The following is a 14,198-nucleotide window of genomic DNA, read 5'->3' on the forward strand; positions in this document are numbered from 1 at the left end:
AGCTCATTCTCTTGAACTTTACTCGACAGCTTGCCTAATGCCCAGTCTTGATCTTGCTAATTTTGCCATGTTCTAATCCTTTTCTCAGCCTTCTACATAGCGTAGGAGGTTGTTTCATTACTGTGTTAATTCTGATTTACATCTAATTCCAGAGGAATCAATAGACTTTGAAAGGGGAGTTGCAGAGCAGAGAATGAGAACTTCCAAATGACACAGAGGGTGGAGAGGTAGGAGCTGAGGGAGATTTGAGGTGAGAAAGTATAGACCAAGGATAGAAAGGGTGCAGAGACCAATACTATGCAGTCTGTTCCACATAGCCTGATTTCTGGGAAAGGCACTTCATCTGGAAAAGGCAGCTAAAGCCCAAGGAACATGTGTTTATGCATGTAAATAAATAAAATTATATTTAACCTTCTTCCCAGGCGTGCTGTGAGTGTGAATGTTTGCAAAGCTGTGAGATCCTTAGTTGAAAGGTGCTGTGAAAGTGCAAAGCATTATTAATATCCTTTACCTTACTCATAATAGAGTATGCATTCATTCTGGGGAATTTCTGGACATAAACCAGACAGCTGCAGAATGACATTTCTTGAAAGCATCTATGATTTATTTTCTGCTCTTTAATTCCATTTTGTATTGAACACACATTTGTCATAGGACTGTTGTTTCACTGGGCCTTTTAAGTCTAAAACAGACTTGGGGACCTGATCTTTACCTGGTATAAATTTGCCCCTAACTTCACTGTACCTATTTGCTGATTTACACCAGAATAGGACCCCAGTCCAAGGTTTTTAATTGAATTTCCATAGCATGGCAAGTTTGGGTGTAAAATCCAAGTGGTTTTAATGACAGATAAGACTCTCCCTGTAACTAACCGTCTGGCTGGAGTTCTGTAGGATCTCTTCGAGCCACTGGGCGTCAGGTCCTGGGAATGATATTGTTTTTGCAGAAACTCGAGTCTCTGGATAGGTTCCCTGGCTCTGTGTTTTCCATTTTGTTTTAAACACGTTCAGCTTTAGAGTCTGGGCCTGTAAGCTGGGAGGGCTAGTGTGGTTCTTTCACGTTGCACGGATTTTTGTGAAAACAAAACAAAAATAGCTTAGTGGATTTGGACTTTTGGGGGGTTTTGAGAGGGAGAGAAAGAGTTGGAAATTTGCACTAGCTGAGTGAACATATTTCAATAGCAATGCCTGTATTGCTAACTATCATATTTAACCCTTCTTACCATTGCAAAGTCACGCTCAGAGCTAAGTCTCATCCTAAACACAAGTGTGGCTGCCTCTATATATGCCCACACTTTACTCCATAATCCATACTATATAGGGGAAACTGAGGCAAAGGGACTCATCTGAGGTACACTAAACCTGGATTAAACCTGGGCTGTCACATGTACACTGCCCTTCCAAGCTGACATTTTACATCCTAAAATGTATGCTACAAGGAAGTCCATTCAGAGAGGGTTTGAACAATAATTTTGACCAGGCTTAGCCAAAGTTATCTGGAGAACCAAGCCTTGATTCTGTAAAGCCCAAGCAGCCATAGCAATACACGCCTGGTCAGCACATGTGATTGTAATAGTATCACTTATTGGTTAAAAAAACCCTCAGGAGATGCATTTTACACTCTTTCTGTGACACTGTGAGAAGAGCAGGCTCCTCCTCTGTGACAAAGTTTCTCCATCTGGAGGAGGAGGATGATCATCTATCCAGATGACGGCCTATTTGTTTACTCAAAACATGCTGATGCATCTGAATCAACCAACCCATTTGTAGCATTGATTCACTTTGGTCAATTATCTGATCCAAAAGAATCAGAGAAAATTGAAAATTTTCAATGAGTTCTGCTACTTTTTGGAAAGGAATTTTTTCTCTAATTTGAAAATAATTTTTCTGTTGGAAAATTAATTGCTACCTTTCTTTTTAACAGGCTCAACATGTAAATGACATTTCCATTAAAATTACATAATGGCAAAACTGTTTCTGATTGGGCTAACCAAAATGTACATTAGCATCTCCATTGGTGGAAATTTCTGAGGTTTTGCCTTTCTCTCTCAGTGCAGAACTCTCATGTTTTTTTCAAAATATTTCTCAAAACATTGCTCTAGCTCTAGTTGTAATACTTCTGAAGGATATCCCAGGGGAGAAATGAAAGTCAGAGACTGGCTGCAAAGAGGACATGGGAAAAGCCAGTGGTTACTTCAGACCTCATCTTTGCTCTCCTGATTTCAGTCACTGATAGAGCAGCAGCCCAAGCTCTGGGTGCACTCAGCTGAAGTTAGGATTTGCATGACGGGTTTCCAGCAAGGAAAATGCCACCCGTGCAAATAACATCTTATTTACAACGATGACAACTGCTGAGGACTGAGCTTGGGTTTAAAGTTCCCTGGCAGCACCAGGTTGCAAGCCAGTTTCCAGCTCTGCTGCTCCTTGCCCAGCCATGGGAATGGGGACAGGGCTCCCTTCTGGGGACAGCATGGCTGGGGCTGCCACCTCCCTCTTTCAGAGATGTCCCCTTGCACTCTTTGTACCAGGCTGAAACCGTAGTGGTTTGTTTTCCAGTCTGATCTATTTGCAGTGGGGTTTGCGGTTTCTAGTAAAAAGGGAAAAAACAAATAAGTAAAATAAAAATAAAAACAGACAGATTACATGAGCTCTGTTTTCCCCCCATTCCCCTCTCTTCCCTCCTCCTCTTTCTCTCCCTCTCTTCCCCTCCCCTTCCCTCTCCCGTCCCTTCTCTGTTTTCCTTTTCATGCCAATAACTAGAAGGCTGTAATTTCAAAGCTGCAGCGGCTTTCCCAGCACCGGGAGGAATGTGCAAGTGCCTGGGATGTTTCCGCAGGGAGCTGCACAGCCCCGCTGTGCTGTGCAGCCCAATGGGGCACGAGGCAGTGCTCGCTCCTTTCCAGCGGCATGGTCAGAGGAGCATTCTGAATTTCACTTGAGAGGGTGCTTTCTCCCCTTTTCCCCCTCCTTAAAATAGCTTCCTTATTGTGCATGTCAAGTCCTTGGCCTCCCTGGGTTTTAAAGTCGCCATTTGTTTTCTGTGAAATAACAAAAGGGTTCATCTCATCCTGCTTTTCTGCCCATGGTCTTCTGTCATCTTGGGATAAGAGAAAGGGGGTCTCCTTTTGGATGGGATGAGTTGCACTCTAAACCCCATTGAGTGCAATGACTATACTTCATGATCAGAATGTGTCAAGCTCAAGCGTTGCCCAAACAGCTAGTCCCAACTGCTGTATTTACACCCTCTTGCCTTTGTGAGAGGGCCAAGGGAGCATAGGAGATATGGGGGAGGAAAAATAATAGATGTGCATAATACCAAGCTAGCTGGGACCGAGATACAAAGCTAGATTCTTGCAAGTTTTTTCTGGGAAGAGTTGATTTCAACCCCTCTGTGCCTGTTGTCTTTTGTCATTAGATTCCTCCTATGATGCAGTCAGGAGAACAGGATGGGGCAGTAATATGAATTCTGGCCTCACCAGAAGTAAGTTTTCCCAATGGGAATCACAAATTCTGCAAAGGAAGATCAAAATGAGACTGTGGGAAAAGACAGGCATGGCTGGCTTGTGTTATGAGCATCAGAAGGGCGGAAGATTTGGGGATAGTCATTAAGATAAGAGCTAGAATTATGTTATGAAAAGAAATAGAAATTGACACAAATATTTTTATTATTGAATCATGTACTGAAGATGACGGCATGAATCTCTAATACTTTCAGGATTTGATTAAGGGGCCAGGAGCAGATTCTCCATGCAAACATAGACTCCATGTTAACCACATGCCTGGAGTCCTAGTCCGGTGTCATTTTTGTAGGGACAGATATAGACACCTTAGGCAGATTCTGAGAGTTTCTTACTACTTTTCAGAAAGTAAGATTCTACACAAAGTGTAGCAGGCAGATAGGGCCCCTACTGCATGAGCCCTACTCATGCAACTGTTCTTGTTTCTTACTGGTTTTATAGTGTCCTTGAATTCACAGTACACTCTGGGTGACATCTCGTTAGAAATGTCAGTTCCCTGTCCCTAAAGACTGTATTCTGGCTAACATAACCAGCTGATACTGAGCCCCACTCTCCCCTGATTCCACTGCTGGGGCATATCCCTGTGCAGCTGTGCAAGATGGGCACATTTGACTCTCAAAACAATACTACTGGGTGCAGAACCTGGCTGTCAGATTACACTTCCTCTGCTTTGCAGCTTTCTGAGCTATGCGCACTCTAAATGTGAAGACTATTCTTTGAGTTATAGTTTTCTGTTATGAGAAATTATATGAAGAAGAGTAACAGCTGTTTAAGTTGAAGTGATTCATAGAAATGGCCATGATACTTTCAACAAAATGTTTGATTTGATAAACGCAAAAGTTTTTGCATAAAAAGGATGCTTTAGAAAAGAATTTACATTTCCAAAAAATATTGAAAATAGTTCCAACATGGAAGAAGGTCAGAATGTATACATTTTAAATAATCCAATTTTCTGTTCAAAACATGGATGTAAACTAGAATGGAAGTTAAGTTGCAATAAAAGACAGAAAATTAATAAAGAATCTACATAACATTTTTTTCTTGCCTCATCTGCATATTTTCGTTTTACAGTGAAAGTTTTAATTTCTAGTGAGATCTTTTAATTTTATAGAGCAATTTCAAAAATATCAGCTCCTAGGATCAGAAAACTTTTCCCACCCCAGTTGCTATTGTTCCTGTTCAATGTGTCTTGTATTTGCCTTGTTCTCTGTTCATTCCTCCTCTTCTGTTCTAGTACCTGTAAGATCTTTCTCTGTCTTTACAGGCCCTCCTGTTGCAAGCACGCAAAATGTGAATAAGACAACAGAACAGCAACGTCCCCAGCCAGGTAACTGTTGATTTTGTCACTGCTGCATTTGCTAAGTAATTAGATTTGTGCTAGATTGGGTGAATAAATGCATCAAGCAGCACCAACCACAGGCACAGGACAAACAGGCAGAGCCTTACAGGAGAGTCTCAGAATAATGAGTCAACTGTGACCGAGCAGTGACAGTAATTGTTCCAAACTGTTTCTATTTTACTGCATTGTCCTTCCCCATTCAAAAGAAACATCCTTGTTTCAGCTGAGTCACATGCAGTGCCTAGCATCAGTTACATCTCCTTTGAAGCATCATGACATGCCATGTAATAGGTCTTGAAGCAGTTAGGGGCACGGAGCTGTTTATGCTGCAGCAGTGGAGTGTCTGCTTGTTACCTCTTCACCTCTGCTGCAGTGATGTTCAATGGATGTATCTCCAAACAGAATCAACAGGGCTTCCCCTGCGTCAGAGAAAACCAAATAAGAAAGGCAAACCCTGTTGGGCATCAAGCAGTAGTGTTTCCTGCTAGTTTCCCAAGGGGCCTTTGAAAAGCTAAATACCACCTTTTCTGCTTTGCACAGCTGCTTTCTATCCCCCCCCCCCCCTTTTTTTTTTAAGGGTTTGGTTCTTTTGGCATCGATTCAATCCACGAGCAAATGCTATAGATCCAAATCACCCAAACCAGAGAGAAGCAAAGGAGAAGTGTAGAGATTAGGGCTGAGGAGGCCCCACAAAAAGGGAAGGAATTCATTCTTAATAAATACATTGTGGAGTTTTCAAGAAACATTCAGCCTCATTGGAGCCAGTGACAAAACTCCTGTTACTCTCATTTGTCTAATGCTCTGTTTGCTTCAGTAAGAGAGAGTTGGGCGAACATTTCATTGACCTCAGAGGGAAGCAAGCTCAACTGCTAACAAGTGAATTTGAAAATCTCATCTGCTGTCCAGCTCTTTTTATTAGGAGAAATATATTTGCTCCTGATTTGTTACTGGTCTACTATCCCACACTGCTTTTTTTCATGTCTCATGTTTTCTAGTTGACACATAAGTGTATGGTATGTCCAAAGAGATTACAGACTGTGAAAGCAGGCAAGTCTGAAACCAATGCCAGAAACACTGTGCCATTTTGGATTCCATAAATAATTGGTGGTTGTTTGCTAAAAAAGAAATATGAAACACATCACGTCTGTTCCAGGCCCTAGGAGAAGAGGCAGTAAAGAAAGAAAATGAAGATCTGAACTGGTTTCTAGAATAAACAATAATGAACTGTTGTTTCTTTTTTGATGAAACATTTTTTAAAAATATCTTTTGTTGGGTGGGTTTTTTTTTTTAGATCCCTATCAAATCCTGGGGCCAACTAGTAGCCGTCTTGCCAATCCAGGTGAGTTCATCTTTAAATTTCTGACCGCCATTATCAAAGGTGTTAGCTTTCCTTCTGATCTAGTGCTCCAGTCTGTACTGGATGAGTAGCTGCTGTCCTCTACCATTGGGGTAGGCTGTGAGAGCCATTGACCGTAGCAGCTGTGCTCTCACAAGTGCTTTTGCAAAAATGCATACCGGAAAGTGAGGGAAGTGGTGCAACATCATCTTTGCCAGGACAAAATCACCATCCTGAATGTTCTTACCCAAAACCAGAATTCCCTAAGAAGAGTTTTATATGGGACTTAAATGCTGGTCTCTCACATTTGCAGTACAGGTTGGTTTTTCACTGTCTGCTATGGATTAGCTAAATGAAAGGCATAAAACTTCTCTGAAAGTCACCACCTAATAACTGTCCCTAGCGTGTCACCTGCAGAAAACAATCCCTGACTTTGGGGAATAAGACTGGGAGTAAATCTTGCTTGAACTAAACAAACTTGTGTACATTGAAAGCTTGTAAGGAAACATCCTCATAAGGCTCTTCACCATTAGTATAACCACACTGAATAAAACTAGGAGTCATCTAGTCTGGTGAAGAAACAATCTTATGTAACTCAGATCACCAACTGGAAAGAAAACTGTAGGTATCCAAAACAATATCCATGGTAAACAGTAAGGAAATGAGAGTTGAAATATACTGTGTTAACTATGCAGTGAAAAATTTTGCAGAACAGTATGCTCAGGGAAAAGCCTGTTTATGAATAGCCCGAAGATTTTAAGGCCAAAGGCGACCATTATGAAATCTAATCTGACCTCAAACTCATGAACAGAACAAAGGGTTGACTAACTTGTTTGCTGGGAACAGTTTATCCATTCCTACATAAGACTTTCTAAGGCTTGAAGGAGCAGTTCCCAGTAAAGATCGAGATAGTCCTTCTGTTTCCTGCCTTTGTCTTTGCTTTTAAGCAGGAAACACAATGTCATTTCCTTTCCTCTTTGGCTTGCTTCTCGCAGGGAGCGGGCAGATCCAACTGTGGCAGTTCCTCCTCGAGTTGCTGTCGGACAGTTCCAACGCCAGCTGTATCACGTGGGAAGGGACCAATGGGGAATTCAAGATGACGGACCCTGATGAAGTGGCACGGCGCTGGGGAGAACGCAAAAGCAAGCCCAACATGAATTATGACAAGCTGAGCCGAGCCCTCCGATACTACTATGATAAGAACATTATGACCAAAGTGCATGGCAAAAGGTATGCCTACAAATTTGACTTTCATGGCATTGCCCAGGCTCTTCAACCTCATCCCACTGAATCATCAATGTACAAGTATCCATCAGATCTCTCCTACATGCCGTCTTACCATGCCCATCAGCAGAAGGTGAACTTTGTACCCCCGCACCCTTCTTCTATGCCTGTCACATCATCCAGTTTCTTTGGAGCAGCCTCACCTTATTGGACCTCCCCTGCAGGAAGCATTTACCCAAACCCCAATGTCCCTCGCCATCCCAACGCCCATGTATCACCACACTTGGGCAGCTATTACTAGATGCTTTTATCTTCAAGTGGCCTTTATCAGTCTGGTTGGACTTTTTCTTTACTTCTGGGATTTTTATGGTTTTTTGGGGGACCCTTAATGGATAATTGTGGCCTTTCTGGGGAAGAATTAAAACTGGATATTGGCTATTCCTGGATCAAACCTTTTACTTTTGTAACTTTGCCTCTTGTGTCTTGAACTGAGAGATGGATGCTTCTTTGGGCCAGTACTCTGCATTTTCTTTGGTTTTTAACGCTTATGTCCTCTGTAGGAATTGACTATGAAGATTGTTCACCGTTACCTGGAATTATTATTAGCTTTTTCATGAGAGAAATTTTTAAGGATTCAAAGGCTTTTAACAAGACATAGATCCAACTGTGGGTCGTAGGAAAAAATGACATGGGGGTTTTTTTTGCTGTGGAGAGGGTAGGCAATTTGACCATTAAGTGGAGGACGTTGGGCTGCAGGGGACCGCAACTGGAATCTTAGCTTTAAGGCAGATGAGGATTTTCACCCAACTGGAAATTAAATATATATATATATATATATATATTCATATATATATATGTACTTGTATATTTTAAGAAGTAAAGGGCATTGAAGGAACTTTTCTAGAGTGTACAACTTCATTAGACTGTGTATTAACTCCAGAAACATCAGAAACCAGAACAAAAAGTAACCTAATATCAAGCACAGACATTCCTTGAAAGCAAAAGTGAAGTAAAATAAATGACAGCAGGCCCCTGAGCTCTGCCAGAGTCTTAGGGATCTCTAAATGCTACCGATTCGCGAACGCTGTGCGTTTGTCAGACCGTCATCCAAAGGGTCAACAAATCAGAAGGCAAATTACTGTATAAATTATGCAGAGTTATTTTTCCCTATATCTCACAGTTTTAAAAGAAAGATTAAATAAAACGAGTTGACCTCGGTCACAAATGCAGGTTTGTTTTTTACTATCAGCTCAGTTGTTTGTGGGTTGTTTTTGTTTTTTTAATATAATTTGTACATCTTTTCAATCTGTACATTTGGGCTGTAGCTTTGTACTTTTTGCTAGAAAAAAATAAAAAATAAGACATGAGTAATGTATGTGTTGGAGGTAGCCTTGGTCCTGCAATTGGATCCATAATTGACCCCCAAAGTAGCCAGGAACCTTCCAGATTTCCCTGGGTTTGTCTAGAGTAGAGTTTTTGCTTCTATAAGCCTGTCATAGTTGTCTGCAAATTAACTCCACTTAGCTAACATGTTTGCATTGAAGCTGATTGAAAACATGCACCAGCATTTTAAAGCAACTATTTAAATATTTTGTGATTATTTTTCACCAAAATCTTGAACTTTGGAAAGATCTTAACCACTTCATAGATAAAATTATCAAACACTTCTCATAACATCTTTTTGAAAACTTTTGCTGGGGAGTTTCATTTAAATTTTAAACGTCCAAAAATTCTCAGCCATCTCTAATTTTGCACATGTTAATTTGATGATCCACAAATGGTGGTTTGGTGCCATAAACAGAAGGGTAAACCACAAGCATTTATATTTTAGAACACATGTCTGAGGGGGGGGGGTGAGACTTACATGTACAACCTATTAGCTAACTTGTATTAACTGGCAACCAATTAACGGGATCACAAATATCTAGTCTAGACATAACCTCTGGGACTCTGTGTGGGTGCAAGATTTGGTCCATGTGCATCCGATTGCAGGATGAGAGCCTGAAACCAGAACATTATAGTCTGCTCATAACTTTAAACAGAAGCACTGATGCCATTATTTAACAAAATGGAAAAACAAGATCAAGCTAATCAGTTTAGGTCTTAGTGCTTTTGGGATGTTTATAAGTAACATTACTGCAATAATCGCAAAATTTAAGTATGAAGAAATTACCCATGGAAATGGGGCTTTTGCTACTATATATATGCAATGTACTTTTTGGATATTAAAATATATATAATTTTGCAAGCTATCTTGGTGTTTTTTAAAAAATGTATTAAGTGTTACAATGAAACTGTTGTATGAAGAGAATGATGTAAAAAAATGTGACAAAATAAATGGTGGTTTTCTTCTCTAAGGCATCATATTGTCCCACTCTCTCCCTCCCTTCTCATACCTGCAGATAAAGCACGAACTTTGCCTCTAAATTAAATTTAGCTAAAAAGGAAAACAAAGCAGCTCCACAGTAGTGGCAATCAATCCTTATCACTACAAAATGATATTGACCTCTTATTCCAGAAAATTGGTGTCTCTGGAGCCAGTGTTTATCAGATCTAATTTAGTTATTGAAGTGTCTGAATCAGAAACCTAGGCTCCATCTTTTGTCCATGGAGAGAGAGAGAGAGAAAGTGGTAGAGTAGCCAAAGCTTGAGGAGGTGAAATGTCTCACATGAGGGTGCTGGCCGAGCTGGGAGCAGACCCTGGTTTGGTGCCCCAGCGATGGGGTCACAGCACCATGCCAAGTGCCAGGACACGCAGCCTCCCCGCGAGGGCCATAACTGACCCAACAGGCATCACTGTCTCTTTGCTCTTTAGGGTACTCGAGAAGTCATTGACAGAATGTATATATGCAATGCTGTATGTATTACAGCCTGCCTGCCTGCTCATGTTTCTCACCTATCCCCAAACCCCAGGGAAAGCCAGTGCTCCAAAGCATTCCTGAGATGGAGTAAGAGGCTGCAAAAACAAGCACTGCCAAGGAATCTTCTGATTGTGTATAAAGGTCAGGCAAAGGCACTTCCTGTATTTTTGCAGACACACGGTGGTCCTCAGAGATAGCTTGATCTTTCTGCCGATTTGATAAACCCTTAGAAATACATAACTGCACAAGTACACCATTTCCTTCCTCCACACACAACCTTTTGTTGCAAAGTTTCTAGTACAATAGCTTTCACCAGCTTGATTAGCAAGCCTGGGCTCTGAAAAAGAGCCATGTTAGCGTGTTCAACCACAACAGGGCTGTTCCGTTTGTGTATTCAACCACAGTTGCTCAATTTAGTCATAAGAGTGAGTGTTTTGTTGCTTATCTCTATTGTTTTTCGCTTTAGCGCTATCCAGATTCATTCTGGCTATGCATCATCAATAGAAATATCAAGTATTTTATTTAATACAGTGTGCCTGCCCAGTTGCCAGTCATAGGAAAATCTGAAGACTGAGATTGCACAAAAACGTCGAAAGGCAGAATCTGAAGGTTATCAAAGTGCAAAGGTGTCTTTGATAGCAAAATTCGGCCAGCAGGATCCTTGGTGAAAAAAAGGCTTTTGAAAGCAACCAACAATTTCAGAAGCATCTGTTTCTGGCTGTCCAACTTGCAACAACATGAAGGAGCCCAGATTGAGATGGAAGGTGATCAGCAGCATCCACAGCTCAGGTCCTTTCTGTCTCCTTTCATCCTTCTCTTTGGGGTACATGCTGATATTAACCTTTGCTAGTATTTGGTAATATTTAGCTTTAGATAGTTTGCCGCCCACTGCAGGCTGCATTCCCATGGAATAAAGAGATCTCGGAGTAAAGAGATCTCACACCAATGTGTCAGACAGCCTCGGACTGGTGAGGCACTTCCCAGGCACCTTTTAGCATTTTCGTGAGATCTTAATAGTTTACATTCCTCGGGTAAAGAACAAGTAATAACATACAAATCAGAGTAGCCCATTTGTACCCCTCAATATCAGCCTGACTTTGCCATGTTGGAAGCTCTAGGGGTGATAACAGGGGGAATCTCCCCTCCCAGTCCAAGTTTCTGGGATACACTGAGAGAAAATAAACAAGGAATTTGACAGTACTAATGCTACTTTTTGCTTTTCCCAGGAGGACGAGGCAGATGGAAGTCAAGTATTTCAGGCTGAAATCGGAAAGGTTACCAAACAGATGGTTGGGATCACATGGTTGTGAGTTGTGAGTCAACAGGGACAGCAGAAAATCTTCTCTGCATCAAAGTTCAGAATTCAAATCTCACGAGGAAACCCAGCTCCCATTGAAATCAGTGGTAATTTAGCTATTAATTTCTAGTGATCTAGTATTCACCCAGTATTTCTGTTCTACTCCCCAGTTCAAACACTGAATGAGCTCTAGCTTAAATATGCCAAACTAGAATTAGCTTCACATTTCACCTTCTATAAATAGATACTGCAGTTTGTCTATTAAGTAGAATCAGTGACGGCTTTACAATCTCAGAGCTCCAGCTCCTTTAGCTGGGGTCTTTGTGATGTTCTCTATTTGAGTTGTACCTGCCTCAGTGTCTGCATCTCAGAGAAAGGGAGAACAAGAAGGTACTCTTACTGCTTAATTACAGATGTCAGGTTTAGAACCTGCTTTTAACTATATTTTGAAGAAGGCTTTTTATCCCCACCAAATCACTGCTTAGAGTCTAGAGGAAGGACCTCCCAGCTGAAGCACTTGTTAGATGCTCTAAATTAGGAGATGGCAAATCCTTTTAGCATCTGAGATTACTCCTATCTATAATCCTCATATGCCAGAACCCATCCTCTGTATACACAAGTGTCTTACTGCTTTTATATACCTAAGAATTGTATTTCCACCCCACCTAATAGTATTGCAAGGGAGAGGGATTTCCCCACGCTAAGACCTTCCCATTAGTAAAGAGAAGGAAGTATTTCTCACACTACCGCCCAACAAGCGTATTCCAGTCCTAATGAGACATTAACTACGTGGGAAATTTGCCATAACTCCTGTTGGTGCGAATATTTGCTGTGAAGCTGGACTTACCCGGTAATATTTCATATGCCTTCTTAACTGTTCACAATGACAGTAAATGACTATGCCTGAAGCTTCATATTAAAAGCACTGATGAACCCAGCTGCTGTTTCCCACCCCTACTGTCAGAAGAAAAGAGCCATTGGTCTGTAAATTCTGGGTTAAAGGAGCCAGCTTCACTTTATTATACTATTACAATAATAGATTTTTTACAGGCTGCTTTGCCGTGCTGATACAGTATTTTTAATGACCTCTGTGAAATTAGTTTGTTAGACTTCAGCCTGCTTCCTAGCAAAGTAGGTTCTCCCACATCAGACTGAGTGTTGCTGCATTTGGTGTTAATTAGAGCTGTAGTCTAGAGGCACATCGGGGGCTGGGGTTTATAAATTCACTTCAAAGACCCTATTTGTATACTTTTGCACAATACCTAGCATAACATATATATTATGATTTTCATCTGTAAAAGCAGAACTCGTTGCAAATAAAGTGCAGACTTTTCCATCCTATTAGAAAAGAATTAAGAGACCTCCAACTAAGGTCATGCTAAGAATGACACATAACACATAATTTAGCTTGTGTGTTACGATTTTTTCATCTACAGAGGTAGAAATCCCTGCACATAATGCTCGGATTCTTCTATCATATCAGAAGAGAATTAGAGATCCTTGGTAATATTCTGCTCTTCAGGCTCCAAGAGTAGCAAACAGACCCTGATACTAAACCCACTAAAAAGAAAGAAAAGCAGTTTTGAGGCCACCACAGCAATATCCCCCATCAACACTGCGCCTCCACAGCGGGGAACAAGCTGCTCCTAACAGGGTGCCGTGCAAGCAGGTGTGTCACTGATGGCCAGGGGTGTTTGCAGCTGAGCAGCCACTTCAACCAGTATAAATAGCTGCAGCAAACAAGTAGGAAGATTTTTTGGGCAGGGGAGGTTTTCATGAGGGGGGCCTAGCTGCTCCTTATCTGGGAACAGGCAGAAAGGATGAAGATCTGTATTTCTTATTTGAAGCTGTAGTTGCTGGAGGAGGAGGAGGAGGAACGACCCAGGGACTCTGGCAGTTTGATGCACAGCTATTTCAACACAAGAGCTTGCTTCTTCCTTTCCAGGAACTGCTGAAAACTTGTTATTTGCTTTGGCTTTTCCTTAACTTTCTGTCTCCTGGAGCTGTAAAGTCCGACGCTGGATCTACTTTACCTTCCCCGCTGCTGCAAAGCCCTGCGCACAAGCCAAAGGAGACTCCTCTGCTACGGGCCCGTGCTGGCTGCTGCCAGCAGGTCACACGCGGGGATGAATGGCATCTCCAGCCCTTGGGGATGGCAAGGTCGGTTTTCCAAGTCTCCTCGTGTGCCTGCTTGGAGGAGGTTGTGCTGCGAGTGGTGGCAGATGGTACCTGTAATAACCCGAACCCCAGCCTTAGGTTTTCCGTCACCCTCAAGACCTGTAGGGCTGATACACCACAGCGTTAAGTTAAAACGAACAAGTCGGGTTTCTCTTTAGGGTGGATGTTACTGCAAAGGGTTTGAAACTTTCCCTAAAGCTCTGTTTCTTGAAGCTCAGGGCTGACGCGGAGCTGAGTGGTCGAAAACCTCCCAGCCAGCTCTGCGGACACAGGGGCATCGGCAAGCCGCCGCCTTGCTGGGGTGGGGGGATTGGGAATTTGGGGAGCAGCGTGGGGCTGGAGGCCGCAGGAGCAGCAGCCTTGTCCCCGGGGAGGGAGAAGAGGAGGGAGCGGCCCTGGCCGCGGCCGCCATGGGGCGGCGCACCGCCGTTAACGGTCGCCCGCGC

General features: G+C 42.2%; 1 protein-coding gene across 5 annotated transcripts in view; it reads left to right on the top strand.

The window, feature by feature from the left end:
- Window positions 1-9,768, top strand: part of FLI1 (Fli-1 proto-oncogene, ETS transcription factor) — an 88,758-nt gene extending 78,990 nt beyond the window's left edge. For 3 of the 5 annotated variants that reach the window (XM_010581381.1, XM_010581383.1, XM_010581382.1), the window contains 3 exons: window positions 4,782-4,844; window positions 6,148-6,195; window positions 7,188-9,768. In XM_010581381.1, the coding sequence (XP_010579683.1) occupies window positions 4,782-4,844; window positions 6,148-6,195; window positions 7,188-7,717 (641 nt within the window). In that variant the 3' untranslated portion in view covers window positions 7,718-9,768. Of the gene's footprint in view, window positions 1-3,414; window positions 3,481-4,781; window positions 4,845-6,147; window positions 6,196-7,187 lie in introns of all 5 variants that reach the window. The other 2 variants (XM_010581379.1, XM_010581380.1) reach the window with 1 other exon arrangement.
- The last annotated feature ends 4,430 nt before the right edge of the window (window positions 9,769-14,198 follow it).

The sequence above is a fragment of the Haliaeetus leucocephalus genome, unplaced genomic scaffold (assembly GCF_000737465.1).
Source record: "Haliaeetus leucocephalus isolate CR32 unplaced genomic scaffold, Haliaeetus_leucocephalus-4.0 Scaffold773, whole genome shotgun sequence".
NCBI lineage: Eukaryota > Metazoa > Chordata > Aves > Accipitriformes > Accipitridae > Haliaeetus > Haliaeetus leucocephalus.